Source organism: Culicoides brevitarsis, chromosome 1 (assembly GCF_036172545.1).
Source record: "Culicoides brevitarsis isolate CSIRO-B50_1 chromosome 1, AGI_CSIRO_Cbre_v1, whole genome shotgun sequence".
NCBI lineage: Eukaryota > Metazoa > Arthropoda > Insecta > Diptera > Ceratopogonidae > Culicoides > Culicoides brevitarsis.
In genome coordinates, this window is record NC_087085.1 from 11799456 (window position 1) to 11817395 (window position 17940).

At 30.6% G+C, this 17940-nt stretch overlaps 3 protein-coding genes and 2 long non-coding RNA genes across 6 annotated transcripts; 1 reads left to right on the top strand and 4 right to left on the bottom strand.

The window, feature by feature from the left end:
- Positions 1-4846: 4846 nt before the first annotated feature.
- LOC134827566 (uncharacterized) lies at positions 4847-5243 on the bottom strand. The gene is made up of 2 exons (XR_010161798.1): positions 5169-5243; positions 4847-5097 (listed from the first exon to the last, which is right to left on the bottom strand). It is a non-coding gene; the product is annotated as an uncharacterized LOC134827566 (long non-coding RNA).
- A 1429-nt stretch (positions 5244-6672) lies between these two features.
- On the bottom strand, positions 6673-7910 carry LOC134827329 (uncharacterized). The gene is made up of 4 exons (XM_063839928.1): positions 7805-7910; positions 7514-7747; positions 6854-7071; positions 6673-6800 (listed from the first exon to the last, which is right to left on the bottom strand). Exons 1-3 carry the CDS (start codon positions 7902-7904, stop codon positions 6941-6943), a joined length of 465 nt encoding a protein of 154 aa, XP_063695998.1. The 5' UTR covers positions 7905-7910; the 3' UTR covers positions 6673-6800; positions 6854-6940.
- A 1185-nt stretch (positions 7911-9095) lies between these two features.
- LOC134836853 (cyclin-dependent kinase 9) lies at positions 9096-11685 on the top strand. Of its 2 annotated transcripts, XM_063852107.1 has the most exons (6): positions 9096-9280; positions 9364-9448; positions 9507-10240; positions 10302-10916; positions 10996-11234; positions 11289-11685. In XM_063852107.1, the coding sequence occupies exons 1-4, from the start codon at positions 9147-9149 to the stop codon at positions 10519-10521; spliced, it is 1173 nt and encodes a 390-aa protein (XP_063708177.1). In that variant the 5' UTR covers positions 9096-9146; the 3' UTR covers positions 10522-10916; positions 10996-11234; positions 11289-11685. The 2 variants fall into 2 exon arrangements, with proteins under 2 accessions (XP_063708177.1, XP_063708176.1); XM_063852106.1 differs by having other exon boundaries at positions 10302-11234.
- On the bottom strand, positions 11576-12525 carry LOC134836854 (uncharacterized). Its single transcript, XR_010162327.1, has 2 exons — positions 12288-12525; positions 11576-11916 (listed from the first exon to the last, which is right to left on the bottom strand). It is a non-coding gene; the product is annotated as an uncharacterized LOC134836854 (long non-coding RNA).
- Positions 12526-12759: 234 nt separating this feature from the next.
- Positions 12760-17076, bottom strand: LOC134837280 (putative leucine-rich repeat-containing protein DDB_G0290503). Its single transcript, XM_063852647.1, has 2 exons — positions 16928-17076; positions 12760-16871 (listed from the first exon to the last, which is right to left on the bottom strand). The coding sequence occupies exon 2, from the start codon at positions 16839-16841 to the stop codon at positions 13500-13502; it is 3342 nt and encodes a 1113-aa protein (XP_063708717.1). The 5' UTR covers positions 16842-16871; positions 16928-17076; the 3' UTR covers positions 12760-13499.
- Between the last annotated feature and the right edge of the window lie 864 nt (positions 17077-17940).

Here is a 17940-nt window from a genome sequence, read left to right on the forward strand (position 1 = left end):
TGTCAAATCTTGCTCCAAATGGATAAAAATTTGTCAGAGGGCTCTAATTTATCATTTTTAATCATTTTCTAACTCAAAACTGTCAAAAAATTGAAACTGAAAAAAATTTTTTTCTTTGACATAGTTTTGTTTTGAAAACTAAATCAAGAGCAAAAAAAACTGTGTCAAAAACTGTGTCAAAGCCAATTTTGTCAAATCTTGCTCCAAATGGATAAAAATTTGTCAGAGGGCTCTAATTTATCATTTTTAATCATTTTCTAACTCAAAACTGTCAAAAAATTGAAACTGAAAAAAAATTTTTCCTTTGACATAGTTTTGTTTTGAAAACTAAATCAAGAGCAAAAAAACTAAGTCAAAAACTGTGTCAAAGCCATTTTTGCCTTTTTTTGTGAAATTTTTTTCCAAATTATCTTTAATAAAAAAAAATAATTTTATTAAAAGGTGAAACTTGAAAGCTCAATAAAGCATGCACTTCATCAAAAAGCCATCAAAACACCTGTAAACTTTTATTTTTATGAGCGACATGAGCGATGAGGAACAAAAACTCTCATAAAAAAAATCCGAGCAATAAAAGGTGATTGCAATTTTTTTTTAATTTAACGGTCCATAAAATTAATTAAAAGTTGTAAAATTTTTGCATGCATATTTCCCTAAATTGCTCTTCCTTCCTGATTTTCATGCCAAAATTTTTTCTCTCACATCAAATAAATTTATTTCCGTTTTCGCGATCATCAAATTATCTCTTTAAATCGGACGCACGCGAAAAATGTGTAACTGATAGAATCACGCAACAATTTTCGGCACCAATTGAATATCCAAAATATAATTTATCGCCGACACATTTAGAAAATCCAGCAAAATTTGGCGTGCTGAAACGCGTCGTCCCTCAGAAAAATTATGCAAACATAATATCAACATATTCATTTGTCACCGCCATCATTCATCTGGATATGTAGCATCGTGTCGTTGATGTTGTTTATTCAATTGTGCAATTGAACAAAACTTTATTTATATATTGTCTACGGGAATTTTGCAATCTGAACAACATGCAATTTTACAATTGACGTTTTTCTCTGTGTGTTCTGTGTCTGCATGTTGAAAAGTAAAATATTTGTCCAATCAAAATGGTAAAATGTGCATTTGGTGCATCGACACAAAAGTTCGGGGGAAAAATTGCATACAATCACTGCCACTATCATTACACATGATAAATGGAAAATTTGCTAAAGGCTAAGTAATAATAATGATGATGATGATGATGTATTGTTACCACTGCCTGCATCTTGTACACGGAAAAGTTTTCGTTGATTTTGCTGGTTGTGCAACAAAAAGCTTCGTAAAATTTTGTTATTACACGAAAATTACAATGTTATATTTTATGACATGGACAATGACGCCTTAGTTGTTGATTTATTGCTGTTTGAAAAGCATTTTTATTTGGTTTTTTCTCGAATTTGGGGAAGAATTTAGTGCATTTGACGTCGAAATTAATTTACCTTTCTTTGACAATTTGATGAATTTGAAAGAAATAATTATTTTTTAAGGTTAAAAATTTTACAATGTGCATTGGATTAAAACTTTAAAATATTCTTTGGGGCAAACATTTAAATAAAATGTAAGCTCATAATTGGCAATAGAAAAAAAATTAAAATATGCTATGGGGAAAAATTATAAAATTTGCATTAGGTTAAAAATTTCAATTTGTTCATTGGGGCGAAAATGAAAATTTTTTAGGATAAAAAATTTTAAATAAAAGATTGAGCAATACAAAAATAAACTAAATATTTAAAATTTGGAAAGAAATCAAAATGTGCATTGGGAAAATTTTTCAATATATGAATTGGGGCACAATTTTGAAGAATAAAATTTAAAAAAATAAAACATTTATAATGTACGTTGGGATAAATTTAAAGTTATGAATGAGAGCGAATATGTTAAATGTAAATTAGGTTAAATTTTCAAAATGTGCACTGGGTTTAAAATTTAAAAAAAATATATTATTTTATTAAAAATGTAAACTGGGATGAAATTTTCTCAAATTTTTTACATAAAGTAAAAAAGTCTTAATATTCTTTTAAAAGAAATCAAAATTTGCATTGGGTAAAATGTTCAATGAGTGCATTGGGCATAATTTTAAATTCGTTAAATATTTAAAATGTGCATTGGGATAAAATTTAAATTATTGATCAGAGCAAAAATTTTAAATGAAATAAACTTTTAAAATGTACAGTGGGTTTAAAAATTAAAAAAATATATATATAACATGAAAAATGTAACCTGGGGTGAAGATTTTTCAATGTAAGCAATTGAAAAAATACAAAATATGCAGTGCAGTAGAAACAAAATGAAATATACCTTGAAAAAAAAATAAAAATGTGCATTGGGATAATTTTCCAACATGTGCATTGGGCATAATTTTGAAGTATGAAATTATGAAAATATTTAGAATTTGCATTGGGATAAAATTTTAATTAATATCAAAACAATAATTTGAAATGTAAATTAGGTCAAACTTTCAAAATGTGCACTGGGTTAATTTAAAATCAAATTTTATCAAATAATTTTCTTTTATTTACCTTTTTCGATTTATTTTAAATCCCTTGCTTTTAAGAAATTCAATTCAATAAGAAACAAAAGAACTGTTTCTCCTCAGAAATTGAAATTGTTTTCCATTGTTGTGAGTGCAAAAGACAAGCGATTAATATACCTACTTGGAACAACTTACTAATCCAACTGCATTGCTAAAACGCTTGGTTAAAAACTTTTCCGAATTACTTCCACTTTACAATTCCGATATTAATAAATACAATGCAAAATGCATAAATCCAGGCAATTTACAAAAGGTTACTCTCTCGGCATATTAGAACGAGAGAAATAGCAACATTTGGAAAAGTAAAGTCATTTAAATAGTTTTTAAACCCACAATAAATTTCCATTGTACGAATATCAAAATTGGACTATAAAGCTTAAAGTTAAACAGAAGCTATTTTCTCTCTCTCGGAGCAATTGTGAAAATTTCACGTCGTCGTCGTCATCATCACCGGCAAAGTTTCGCCATTCACGCGCATTCATCCGCAACTAAGTACTTGTTAACTTGCATTCACTGGTATTAAAAACGTGTCGCTCCTGCACACACACACACACGAAAATGCACATCAGCAAGGATTTCTACCGCCTGAAAATAATTTCTGCATCACATCGTCTCTTAATGCAGTGCAGTTCATGTAAAAAGCACACGAGAGTTTAAATTTGTTTGGAAATTTGCATGCATCGGTCGCAGTTAACCAATTTGTGAGAGACAATGTCGCCTGCAACGCAAACGAGGATTAACGAGCTCAACATCTCTGATGGAAAAGTCGTAAAATGAAACAAGGACAACTACGAGAAAGGTCACAATGGCAATTTATTAATGGGGACAAGTAATTAAGGTACTCATTAAAGTGCATATTTCGGTCATTTTTCATCGTGTTGCATGTGAGACAAAAATTAATGGATTTGAAATTAACAAAGTTGGACAAAGTAAAGCTGCAATTTTTGAGACGACGAACGAGATTTCAAACAAGTGATTTTAAAACTCTTTCATGCATAAACAATTCAGTGGTAAAAGCTTTATAAATGTTCTCGTTTTTCGTTGTGAATGCCTGATATTGCACAAGTTTTGTGAGTATTTGCATCTCATAAATAATAAACAAAACCTTTTGAACATCCATTCAACCATATTTTAAAGCCAACCACTTTCGGGTCTCGGTACGCTGAAATATTCCTTCTTTCCTCTTTATATTTCTCTTTGTGTGTGTGTCTTCAATGAGAAAATGTACAAAACAGCCACTTAAGCAGGTCTTTGGTTTACTGCAGAACAGATTCGAGTTCAAATGTTCAGAGATTAACAAAACAAAATTAACATTTCTCGGTTTTGCAATTCCCTCTATTTTGGTTTTTTATTTTTCATGCGAGACTCTTTCAACTTTAAGAGTAAAGTTTTTCTTTGTGTCAAAGTGATTTTGTGAGAAAATGTAACAAATTTATATTTTTTTTCTGTAAAAAAAATTAAATTAAATTTCTGTTAAAAAAATTTTTAAATTAAATTTCTATTAAAAAATTTCTTTAAATTTTTTTTTTAAATTAGGTTTTTAAATTTTCAATTAAATTAATTAATTAAATTTTTTATTTGCCAAGAATTTATTTTTTATGTACCAAGTTTATTTTTCATTATAGATTTTTTATTTGCCAAAAAATAATTTGTATTTGGTGATTAATTTTATTTTTTTTTAAAAAAAAAAATTAAAAAATATTCAAAATTAATTAAAGTTTATTTTTATTTTTTTTTTTAAATTAAATTGTTTTTATTTAAAATTTTATATTATTTTTATAAAAAAATAATATTTCTTTTAATTTATTAAAAAGATAAAAATTTATTAAAATTAGGTACTTTTATTTAAAATTTTCATAAAAATTTTTATTTGAAAATTATAAAAATTAGAAAAATTAAATAATAAAGAAAAAATATTTATTACTTAATTAATTATTTTTTTTAATTTTTATTTTATTTTATTTTATTTTTTTTTTAATTTTTATTTTATTTTATTTTATTTTATTTTATTTATTTATTTTTATTTTATTTTTTTTTAATGAACAATTTATTCATATAATAGACTCATGACTATATTTTTCTTTAGAAAAATTGCCAACAAAAGAAATTTTTCTATAGCAAAAAATTTTATAAAAGAAAATTTATAAAAGAAATTTTTGTTAGTGTTTAAAAAATAAATTTTAATTTAATAAGAAGCTACACATTTTGATGTTCTTAAAATTTTATAAGCAAAAGCGAATTTTTTCTTTAAAATCCTGAAAAAAAATTTTCTTATAACAAAATTTAAAATTTATGATAAATTACGGTTCATTTTCTCACAAAACAGCAACTTTTCAAAAACAAAACTAGGCCATGAATATGAAAATAGCGCTTAAACCGCCGGATTATGAGAATGTCTGTTTAAAACAAACAAACTTCTATTATCACAAACGCACGAAAATATCCTCCAAAAATATTCATAATCCATCATACTTTTAGGTGTCTTTTCTCCCCTCGTCGGTTTCCATCTAAAAATATAAAAACAATCAATCTATCTGCCTCCGTAACGTTATTTGATTAAAAAAATAATATTTCTTACCGACACATGTAATATTGATTAGACGCACTTTCAACCTTTTTCCCTTTCTTCCTTCCTGTCAACATCGCGAATTCGCATCCATCTAAGATCAGATGAGATAAAACGATAAACGTGTGTAATGCAAATCAGGTACAAACAAACTGCCTTTTGTCTACATTTTCTGTGTGTGTGTGTGCGAAACTGTTACGGTAGGTCAGTAAGTCGCGCAAAAGAAGTAACACACAAGAGACTCTTGAAAATGAGTTCTTTTGTGTATGAATTTTTGAGTTGTTTTCGGGAAATTGCTCGAGCGCATGTCTGGCACTCGGTACTCACGTGAAAAGGACTGATTTTCCCTTTCGTACAAGGTGACACGAAAATGTTGCAGTTACAGGTAGGGAACAGCTGATTTTACTGTCGAGCGGCGAGCGAATGACATACGGAACAAAAAAAATTGAACAAATTATCATGCCTACCTCGTTAATTCGCAATGTGTGGGCAGCTATGAGGCGAACGCGTCGTGCATGGGACGAAAAGGAAAGAAACTTTTTTAAACATATAAATCATAATTTAAAAGTTTGTGCGTACGGTAGGTATCCGCCACAAGCCATTATCACTGACAAACACTTTTTGTGGCGGGGAAATGGACCTTTACATAATTACAGGTATGAGAATGATGGTCAAAGCGCTTTTTTATTTAACTTTTTCCGATTATTTTTATTTATATTTTTAACGTGAAAATTGGTTAAAAACTGTAATTTTTTTATTTTGTAAAATTTAAGGTTTTTGACTACCGTAATGAAAATAATGTTAAGAGAAAAAAAATCTTTGAAATTCTAATGAAACGGAAAATTGTAAATAATTTAAGAGAAGGCTAATTTTGAAGTTACGAGAACATAATTTATCTTAAATTTAATATTTATTTTAAAAAAAAGTTTAGTTGAATTTTTTTATGGTTTCTTTGCGCTAAAATTTTAATTTTAAAATAAAAATATATGAAATTAGTTTAAATTTCGAAATTTTCAGTAAAAAATTTTTAAAAATTTAAAACAAAAAATTTTAAGAAAACAAGTTTTAACTTCCATTTTCATCAAAAGAAGAGATTTTAAAATTCTTTTAGAATTATCTACATTACGGTAGTTTTCACAGAAAAAAAGTTAGATAAATTCGTAATTTGAAATTTAACAAAATGTCATCGATTATTTTAAAAAAAATCTATATTTTAGAGTGATTTGTCTATTAATTTTGAAATTTCGTAAGAAAATTATTTATTTATTTATTTTATTTTATTTATTTATTTTTTTTTTTTTTTTTGTTATAAAAATTTATCAAATTTGTAAAGGATCTCCTTAATTTTTTAAAAAAATTTTTGAAATTATACTTGCCTTTATTGTTGAATTTTTTAAAATTTTTGTAATTTTCTGACAAATTATGTCAATTTCCAAAAATAAAATCGAATATAAAAATTCAAATTCAAATTTGCATTAAAAATTATTTCCATTTCATATTTTCGGAAAAATTAAATAAATTTTTAAATTTTAATTTAAAATTAAATTAATTTTTAAAATTACAATTAAGCAAATATTCCAAATTTTAATGATTTTTTGAAAAAGCACTTCCTTCCAGACAGACTTCATTTTTTTTCCTAAAATTCTTTAAAATACATTTTAAAAAAGGGAAGAAAAAATTTAATGCAGATTCAATACCTTTACTGTAAAAATAAAGATAACGTTGAAAAAAGGTCCACATGAAAGAAAGGTACATTTTTATCACTTTCACACCTGCTTATCCTATTAAAACATCGCCACAATCGTCGACATCATCATCATCAGCATCAGCAACGGCTTTATGGGACAATTTTTCCATCCATTTCCGCGCAACCGTCCTTCGCCTAATTGGTAATTGATGTTTTTGCCATCAATCGCTGCAACAACGGAATAAAATTTAATTAACAAGCAAAAAAAAATGAAATCTACTCAACAGTAATTATTAAGCAATTAATTCAGGATTGTTCAAAATTAAACACAAATTAGCGACTAAATTGTTGACACGAGCTGACAAAGAAATTTTAACACGATGTTGACTGACGAGTCTTTCTCTCCTTCTCTCTCTGTTATTATAACTAAATTAAGTCTGGCATTTTCACACATTATCTCCTTTGTCACATCAAATTCAGAGACACACACTCATATTTGCACAAAATGAAACACGATGACGAAGGAAGTGCTTCAGAAAGGAAGGAAACGTTGTTATGTGTGTCAGGAATGAGAAAGTTGTTATTATTACGAAATGCCGAGAGTGTGCCGAACAAAAGGATAATTACTTTAAATATAGGGCAACGTTAAAATTTTACGCAAAATTCTTACATCCATAGACATTTAGAGGTCCATATCGACACAATTCCATGACAATTGACTCGTTTTTCGGTGTGACATCTTCGGGAAGTCTTTCGTGCCGAATTTTTGTATTTCCAATTAGATTATCGTCGATCCAGCACGTTGCCTCGTAACTTCTTGCTCTGCTTAGGGCGTCAGTGGTTAATGTGACGGAACATTTGGACGAGGAAATATCGCATTGCAATTCATCGCAGTGAATTATGTCTGTTTGAAAGAAAATTTGAGAAACGGAAATTATTTTAAAGGCGATTTATTGCTTACCATCGATTTTGAAGATGTTGATGTTGTGCAAATCGGAAAATTTTGTAGGAGCGCATTTGATGATGATGGGAAGAAATGTGAGGAAAAGCACACGGAACATGTTTGATTGAATACAACTTGGAAGAAACTAGAGGTGCAATAAAGTTTCAATGACAATAAATGCCGAGTAAAGCGTTACAAATCGCGATATTGAATGGGATTTTATGAGAAAAATTTTTATTGACGTTGTAAAACACCACAAAAGACTATTAATTGCGATTTTGTGAAAAAATTGCAAAATTTAAGTTTTTAGCGTTAAAATTTTTTATTTTTTCAAAAAAATTTATGTGTGTCATTTATGAGCCATTATAAAAAATATCAAATTTTGACCATATTTTCATTAAAATTTTTATTTTATTTTATTTTTTATTTATTTTTTTTTATTAAAAATTGATCCATTTTATCAAAAATTTTAAGAATTTTAATTAAAAAATATTAAGAGAAAATTTAAAAAGTTTTTATATTAAATTTCAATTAAACTTGAAATTTATTTAAACTTTAAATAATATATTTGTCATATAAAAAATAAAAAAAATAAGAAAACGTTTAAGTTTGGGTAGATTGGGGAGAAAATATTTTTGAAAAATTCATTCTCTTACTTTTTTTTAATTTTTTAAGAAATTTTTTTTTAATTTTTAAGAAAAATTATTAAAAAAAAAAATTTTTTTTTTATTTTTTACGAAAACAAATAAATTTTCCCGAAATTTTAAGAAAAATTGTACTTGTAATTGTCAATTTTTGAGATTTCAAATAATTTCAAATAAAAATTTTTATTTTTTAACTTTTTTAAACAAAAAAATTGCGCCCTCTTCTGTATATTTTTATGATTTTTGTAATGTTGATTGCATATTTTTATTGAAATTTTGTTCTTAGTTCTAATTTTTTTTATTTTAAATTTATTTATTAATTTTTGTTTTTAATATTGAATTTACTGAACTTTAATTATTTTATCAGAAATAAATTAATGTTAAAAAATATTCAAATTAACGGATTTTCACTAAAAATTTTTCAAACTTGTACAAAAAAAACTTTAGTAGTATCGTAATCTGAGAAAAATTTCTTGAAATTACACAAACTTTAAAATTTTAAGAACATTTTTAATTCAATTTTCGATATCAATGAAAATTTTCATTGAAAATCAAAAAAATTTAAGAGCCCTTCAACTGCCCTTTTTCACAAATTTCAAATCTATGCCCCTGTTTTTTTGACATTTCTGAAAATTGCCTCTGCTAATTCATTCCGATTGTCTCGCTTCGAGAATTGAGGAGTCACAAGTGCAAAACATCTTCAAAAATCCCCAAAAATGACGACTTCAACCTCAAGTTCTGCCCTTTCTCTGTCTGCCAAACAAAAGTACATCGAAGACTTTGACTTTCCGTTCTGCAATGAGTCCAGCAAGTACGAGAAAGTGGCGAAAATCGGTCAAGGAACTTTTGGGTAAGAAGAACCTTGTTATGAAATTCTTGTTTTGTTTATTTTTATTAAATTTCGTACAAATTTCCTTGAATTTCGTTGTTTAGTGAGGTTTTCAAGGCACGCGAGAAGAATCACAACAAGAAATTCGTCGCCATGAAGAAAGTTTTGATGGACAATGAGAAGGAAGGCGTGAGTCTCATGTTCTTTGTTTTGCTTTAACATCTCATAATTTTTCGTCTTCTTACAGTTTCCCATCACGGCATTGCGTGAAATCCGGATCTTGCAGTTGTTGAAGCACGAAAATGTCGTAAATCTCATCGAAATTTGCCGCACAAAGGCAACGCAAAACAATCGATACCGTTCGACATTCTATCTGGTGTTTGATTTTTGCGAGCACGACTTGGCTGGTTTGCTCTCGAACATCAACGTTAAATTTAGTTTAGGCGAAATTAAGAAAGTAATGCAACAACTACTCAACGGCTTGTATTACATCCACAGCAACAAGATTCTGCATCGTGATATGAAGGCAGCAAATGTGCTGATTACGAAGAATGGCGTCTTGAAATTGGCAGATTTTGGTTTGGCACGAGCTTTTAGCGTCAGCAAGAACGGACAACCGAACAAATATACGAATCGTGTCGTCACACTGTGGTATCGCCCGCCCGAATTGCTGCTGGGCGATCGAAATTACGGACCTCCCGTCGATATGTGGGGCGGCGGATGCATCATGGCGGAAATGTGGACTCGTTCGCCCATCATGCAAGGCAATACGGAGCAACAGCAACTCGTTTTCATCTCGCAATTGTGCGGATCGCTGACACCCGATGTCTGGCCCGGCGTCGAAAATCTCGAGTTGTATCAGAAAATGGAACTGCCAATGGGACACAAGCGAAAAGTCAAGGAACGCTTAAGACCGTACGTAAAAGACCAATATGGCGTGGATTTGTTAGATAAATTACTTCAATTAGACCCGAATGAAAGGTAAAAATTCAAAAAATCAAATTTTAAACGTAAAATTCTTACCAAAAAAAATTTTTTTTAGAATCGATGCCGACACAGCTCTCAACCACGACTTTTTCTGGACGGATCCCATGCCCTGCGACTTGAGCAAAATGTTGTCGCAACACACACAGAGCATGTTTGAGTTCTTGGCGCCGCCCCGACGAACGAATCACATGATGCGACACTACCAACAACAAGCAGGAGTGAATCCCATGCAACAAAGACCCCAAGATAACACCTACCAAGATCGCGTTTATTAGACAAAGCCTTAGATTTATACAAAAACCCCTAATTTTAAGCTTTTTTATGTTCTAATTCTTATTCTTAGCCGGATAGAAGCATGTTAATCATCAAAAAATCACTTTAGACGTTGATAAACTGCTTTGATTCGAAATAAACGGAGAGTTGAGAGACACGTATTTTCTCTCAACGTCAATGTTTAAATTGTAAACAAATATTTTATTTGGTATTGGTGCCAAATTTCTCCACTCGATTGACTCCCGAGTCATTAGAACGTGAAAAATTTAACTTCTAACCTTCAATTTTAACAAAATTTTTCATTTTACGGAAATTCCAAAGGCATTCAGCCAAAGTTATAATTAGGTAGACTCGAATTTCGTCATGAAATTTGGATTTTAGAAGGGGATGCGAACACGTCAGTAACGAGTTTGCATGAAAAAGTCGTAAAAAAACTAATCTCTTCGATTGTTTGGTTCTCTATATACGATCATTAGGTCATTTTCTTGCCGCATTGATTAAATTTGCCACACTATAGCTGTGTATACTAACGAACGGTGACTCAAACACTCTCCTCTCACTGCATTCAGTGTCGATTGTTCCTGCAATCACGAAGCAATTTTCAAAATGCGTGGATTTTGTGTGTGGATTTTTGTTTTAATCGCAAGTTGCGCCTTTTGCAAAGCCTCTTTTCGGTCTCAAACTGAAGCTGGTTCAGTTTATATCAATGATTACGGTAAAATTTTATTTTTTTTCCTTTAAAATTAATTTTTAAGCTAAAATTTCGCAGGTGAAATAAGTTGCGACGACATAATATGTCCTCAGAACACCTTCAAATGTCGCGTTGTACGTGCCTCGATCAAAGGAACGCGAAATATGTCGATCACAAGGACATGTCTCGATACCGAAAACAAAATTTTGGCTGAAGAAAAGAAAGATACCTTGGCTCCCTATGAGGGTTTCAATGCCTACGTCGAAGCAGATCGCAATGGAAACATCATTTCCGATGGACAAGTTTGGTCTCCGGAGGCAGCAGCGAAATTAAATGAGAGAATTCAAAAACAAACGCAACAAATCCAGAAACAAGTGAATGATCAATTAAGTCAAGTTTTGTATAATTTGAACAATAACTTGCAAAATACGTTCGCGAACATTTTTGGACGTTAATAAATTTTATTTTCAAAATATTTCTTGGCGATGTGAGAAAATTCGATCAAATGCTTTTTGGAGAGCGAGTTTTGCTTGACGTGAAAGGTTTTCAGCTTCTTCCTTCAGTTTTCTCGTTTTTTCGTTGAGGTCTCTGTGAATGTCGTTTCGCCAGTTTGAAGTTTTTTGTGCATTAACGGAAGTTTCTGATGCGAAATGATAGTCATTAATGGTGCTTGCGATTTTTTTGATGTCGGAGAAGAGGGTTTTTCCTATAAAAAAAATTAAACAAATATTTTTAATTATTTTAAAATATTTTTTTTTTCAAATATTAATTTTTAAAATTTTTTTAATTTTCTCCTAAAAATTTTATTTTGTATTTTTTTAAATTTAATTCTTAATATTTTTTCGAAATTTTTAAATTTTATATTAAAATATTTATTATTTTTTTATTTATTTTTTTAATTTATTTTTTTTTTATTTATTTATAATTTTATTTATTTTTTATTTATTTTTTTTATTTATTTTTTTTATTTATTTATTTTTTTTTTTATTTTTTTTTATTTTATTTTATTTTTTTTTAATTTTTTTTTTTTTTAAGAAAAAAAATAATTTTTTTAGAAATTTTTTACTAATAATTTACCATTTTTATCTTTACAACTCCTTTCAACGACAATTTCATCAGAATTTCCCACAGAATCCTTTGTAACACGACAAATATTGGTTCCCTCAGGACACTTAAACCCATCACAACTAACTTCAGAATCATCTTTTTGCACAATTTGACCAAGAGACTCGGCAATTATAAAAATAATTAACAATAAATTCAATATTTCTCCCATTACGAACTGATTTTTCCGAGAAATCTAAAAAGAATGAAGTCAGAATTGCATCATAACTTAATTAAAGTGTCTTTTCTGCGAACTTTTTCTTGCCTTGATATCCATGACAGCGTTAAAGTGCGCTCTACAGACTCCGAATAATGCAATTATTTCAGACAATTAACTTTAAGTCATGTGCGTGAATATTTTAAAAATAACAAAAAGGCATCAACTTACAGTTTTTTAAAGCTTTGATTGAATTGAAATGAATAGTTTTTGATTTTTATATAAGGAATATCTTTATTTGTCTCTTTTTATAAGAAGCATGCAATCTTACAACTTTTTAAATACTTTGAAATATATATATTAAATACTCTCTTTGACTATAAATAGGGGTTAAGTTATAAATTCGACTCCATTTGGCTGTGGAGATGATCTCTAAGGAACTCTAAAGTACGACAAAAAAACAAGGAACACGAGTTTTGTGCATTAAAACTTACGATAAGTTCATAAAATTATTTTTAACTCTTAAAAAATCACATAAAGATCTTAAATTCAAAGCATTTTGAGGTTATGTTTTGTTAAGATCACAACAAAACATAACCTCAAAATGCTTTAAAATTAAAATCTTATCAAAATTTCAAAGTTTTTTAAGAGTAAAAATAATTTTATGAAATTAAAGTTCAAATAAAATCAAATCCAATCGGTTAAAAACACAAAAATAGACAAACGAAGACAAGTTCCGAAGAGATCTTGAAAGTTTTAGTGCCTTGGAAAGCAAAAGTAGACTAGAAATGGTGATGAAATTTATGGCAAGGTATCTCCTCCTAAAAAGTTTAACTTGTAAAATATGGTTCTTCTAATTTCAGATTTAGCTAAGCTATGAATCTTTCAAAGTGCAACAGTCTTTGTCTAAAATTACTTCTGGATCTGTTTTGTATGCAAAATTTGCACCTACAATTTTTCTACGTAAAATTTGGCAATTAATACTTTTTTTGGGGGAAGTTTTCACCATCTCTTTAGTGCACCATATTTCATCTTTCCGACACGGCTCTCAGCTCATCCATCAACGACATTTCCGTAATTTCATTTCGAATCTGACTATTTTGGCGAATCATGCGATTCAGCATGTCCATTTCTTGCTTCAACGAGTCGACGCATTCTTGTAACGGCGCCAAGGATGTCGACTTTGTCTTTGCACTTTTCTCCAAGATCTCCAAGGTCTTTGAGAAATCCGTGCGTCGTGTGATGGATGGCAAACTTTTACCGGGCGAAGATGGCGCACTATCCTTACCGTTTGTGATGGAAGCGGTAGATGGAGCTGCAGAGTCCATTAGTTGACTCAGCGCGAATTTGAGTTCCGTGGTAAGTTTTTGCAAATCTAACTTTTCCGAATGTTCAAGCGAAAGCTCTTTGCGTAACTGTTGCATTTCGCGCACAAGCTGATCCTTCGATTGGATCAAATTTCGCTCGATATTTTTGAAAGATTCGCATTTCTCTTCGAGCAGTTGGATCTCCAGCCCGTTGGAATGTAGTTGATTTTTCAAATCGTTTATTGTATCACTTAATTCTATGTTTTGACTAGACGCAGTTACGAGATTTAATTTCAGCTCATCACATGTAGCGGTGATGTTTTTGATTTGGTTGTGCAAGGAAAGCAATTCCTTGTTTAGCGTTTCATTTTCGGCAGTTTTCGCATCGATTGCCGATTGTAGTTGGATTAGTTGCGCCTCGTAGTTGGCGATGGAGGCAGCAGAGCTCGAAATTGACTTGAGATGTGCCTTAATGGATTCATTTTCCTTCTGCAGGGTCATAAAATCGTGTTGTTTGTGCGACAATTCAACGTTGGTTTTCTTCAAAGCGTCTTCGGTCTCAAAGATTTTTTGGTTCAAGATGCCAATTTGGTCGTTCAAATGAATTAACGAGAGAATTACATCGTCTCCTTGCAATAAATTGTTGTCTTTCATGTACGTGATGAGATTTAGACGCTCATCCTCGAGTTTATCGACTTCAGTTTGAAGATTTGTGCATTTCGCTTCAAGAATTGTACTTTTATTTGTACATAAATCCAGTTTTGCTTGCAGTTCAGCATTCGAAAGTGCCAAATCATTCTTGTCATTCGCATTTTGTTCCACGAAATACCTCTGTTTCATCTCTTCCTTCAGCTTTTTGGTCAAACATTTCGACTGACTTTCACTTTTAGATAATTTCTCAATGTAATCCGTCTTCATAATCTCGATTTCAGCTTTTAAACTGTCAATTTCGTGCGAAAGGAAGTCACAACAAACACCTTTTTCAACTGTTGTTGCTTGAATTTTCGGTTTTTCATTGAATTTTTGCTGCTCCGAGTGTTTTTCGATGACATCATAAGCCTGTCCGAGCTCCTCTCTCAAGCAATTTCGTTCTTTTGTGATTTTTTCCAACGAAATTTGCAAGTCGTCCATTACAGTTTTCATCGCTTTGAAGTCTTTTTCGATACTTTGGTTCATATCCAACAAAGAACTGATTTTGGCGTTCTTTAATTTTAATTCGTTGAACGTACTTTGGAGTTGATTGATCATTTGTGACACTTCTTGCTTCGAAAGTTGGTTAGATTCGGTCAATAAGTCAATCTCTTGTCTTTTGATTTCGATTTTATTCTTTAATTCGGTGATTTCTGCATCTTTTTGCTTCAATTCTCGCTTCGATTGGGAAATTTCATCGTTTTGACTTGCAACTTTTGTCTCGCACATCAACAAATCGCTCTTCAAAAGTTGATTTTCCGTCACCAGATTCTTCAAAGCGTTCTCATCTTTGGATTTTTCCTGCAAAAGTTTGTTTTCAAAAGTCAACGACGACACAAGAGCTTCTTTTTCCGCCAATTCTTGACTGATGTGCTCGAAACGTGACATAATGACCTCACAATCTTCCCGTAATTTCAACACAGTTTCGTCAATTTTGGATTTTTCCTTCGACATGGCTTCGTAATGCACGAGTAACTTTTCATGTTCGGCACGGAGGTCCTGATTTTGGAATGTCAGCGTGTTGCGTTGGCCTTCGAGACCGGAAATTATCTCTTCGAGCTCTTTGGTTTTCGATTCGTGTAACGAAATTTGCTGAGTTAACTCGGAAATTTGTTTTTGCAAAGAAGCTTCGTTGGAAACGTAACTTTTGTGCTTCTGTTCCATCTGTTTGATGAGCGCTTCTTGCTGTTCGCATTTCTTTTGCGTGTGAAAAAGTTCCTTTTTCGCTTCGTCAACTTGTAACATGGCAGCTTGTTTGTCATAAACGTCCTTCACGTGGTTGATCAAGTGATTTTTATCCATCGAAGCACCCAAATTTGCTTGAATATTCTCGAGTTTTCGCATCATGCTCTCTTTTTCACGAATTGCTTTTGCTTCAATGTCCTCACAATTGCGCAAAAGTTGCGTAAATTCGGCGTACAAGCGAGAATTTTTATTTTTCTCCAGTTGAAGTTCATTTTTTGACGTCATAAAGTCCTCTTGCAACTTTAATTTCTTGCTTTGACACTCGTGCAGCTCGTGTTTGTACCAACTTTCGGACTTTTTGAGCATTTCAATCTCATTCATCATCGTCGATGTCTCATTTTCCATTCGTTTGATCTTTAAAACGAGATCTTGGTTCTTGGCATGAATGTCGATCATTTGCTCCTTGATGCTTTGACTCGATTTTTCCTTCGTTTCGAGCATAATTTGCAAGTCAGCGATCAAATTTTTGTTTTGAAACAGCTCCAATTCGTCCTTTTGTCGATCATGTTCGAGCAATTCAATCTTCATTTTGAGTTCATTCACTTCGTTGTCGTCACAAGCCGTGCTTCGATTCCTTTTTAGCAACGCCAATTGCGACTTTAGCTCTTCATTGACCTTATCCGTGTTCATTTTCTGCTCCAAAATGATCCGATTTTCGTTCGATAAGCGACGCACCTTCTCAGTCCATTCCATTTCGTGCAACGCTGCGGTTTCATCCAACTTGAACTTCAGCTGGATATTTGCTGTTTTAGCGCTGAGCAACTCTTTATTGAGTTCCGTGATGATTTTTTGGTAATCTGTGCTACTGGCTCGTTGTTGAAACGTATCCAGCGAATAAGTTCCCGAGTCAACAGTTTCTGCACGATTTCCATTTCCGATGACAAAGAACTCATCGACGCCCGACAGCCCCGAAAAGTTCGATAATTGACTTGTGGGACGTTCCGAGGCAATCGAACCAACTTGCGATGCCTTTTCAAACTCCAACCATGAGAAAAGTGACATCTTTGGAGACCCATTTTGGTGTGGATGACGCGGATGATGACGACTTCGACCGGAATGTGTGCTTTCCGCACGTTTATTGTTGTGAATTGGCACAATTGTGTTCTTGCCCAAGTTGTGAACACTCATTGTTTATTCTTGGCAACTGTGCGAGGTCGTCTGTAATGCAAACAGAAAATCAATAACATCGTAAAAATGGTTGAAAGAACACTTACTGTGCAAATTTTTGATTATTTTCGTGTAGTTTTGGGGTTCAGCTGTCGATTGAAGTACATTTGGAAGCTCAACTCTTCGTAAAATTGCTCCAAAAATGGATTTTAAATTTATTTTTCTGCACACGACGACATTTTGGATCCACTTGAGTACTTAGTTCACGCTCATTTGTCGAATTTGAACCAATGAACGTCTCGAATTTCGACAACAAATGAAGTTATTTACATTCAGAAGCACTTTTGAAGTGCTTTTTTTCATGAAAACATTTGAGGGTCTCATCCATTAAGGGCGTTGCAAGTTTTTTTTTAATTAATTTTTCTTATTTTTTTTAATTTCTAACTAAAATTTAATTTAAAAAATTATTTTTTTTTCACGACAAAATAAATAAATTTTAGAAAAAAAAATTATCGAATAAATTTATCCATTTTTCCAATTTAAAGATAAAAATTTACAAAAAATTTCAAAATGTTGAAAATTAATGCAATTTTTAAATTTCACAAAAAATTTAAAGATTTGAAAAATTTATTGGTCTGAGTAAACAAACAATTTTTGAATTTTTTGAAATACTGTTTCATACAAAAAAAAATTTTAACAAATTGGTTTTCATGAATTGTCAAAAATTTCACAAAAAAAATTTTTCATTAAAAAAAAAAATATTTCAAAAAAAAATTGTAAAATATTTCTAAAAAATTTGAAAAAAAAAATATTAAAAAAAAATATTAAAATTTAACTTTTTAAAAAATTAAAAGAAAAAAAATATTTTTAAATTTAAAATTTTGCCCTATTGAATGAAAAAACAAAAAATTTTTTCTAAAAAATTAAAAAATTTTTAAACATTTACTTAAATTTTTATTAAAATTATTACTTCGAATTGAGTCAAAATTTACAAAAATATTTTATAATTTGGGAGAGAATTTTTAAAATTTTAAAAATTTTCCGACGTCGTGAATGAACGACGCCCTAATACATTTTTCATTGAATGACTTACTTTCATTAGTTTATTGCATTTGACTCT

Coding starts and splice junctions, on each gene's coding strand:
- LOC134827329 (XM_063839928.1), bottom strand. CDS start 7,904: ATGTTCCGTGTGCTTTTCCTCACATTTCTTCCCATCATCATCAAATGC. Junction 7,748..7,804: donor CAACATCTTCAAAATCGATG/GTAAGCAATAAA, acceptor TCTTTCAAACAG/ACATAATTCACTGCGATGAA. Junction 7,072..7,513: donor ACCTCTAAATGTCTATGGAT/GTAAGAATTTTG, acceptor CCGTTGTTGCAG/CGATTGATGGCAAAAACATC.
- LOC134836853 (XM_063852106.1), top strand. CDS start 9,147: ATGACGACTTCAACCTCAAGTTCTGCCCTTTCTCTGTCTGCCAAACAA. Junction 9,281..9,363: donor ATCGGTCAAGGAACTTTTGG/GTAAGAAGAACC, acceptor TTCGTTGTTTAG/TGAGGTTTTCAAGGCACGCG. Junction 9,449..9,506: donor TGGACAATGAGAAGGAAGGC/GTGAGTCTCATG, acceptor GTCTTCTTACAG/TTTCCCATCACGGCATTGCG.
- LOC134837280 (XM_063852647.1), bottom strand. CDS start 16,841: ATGAGTGTTCACAACTTGGGCAAGAACACAATTGTGCCAATTCACAAC.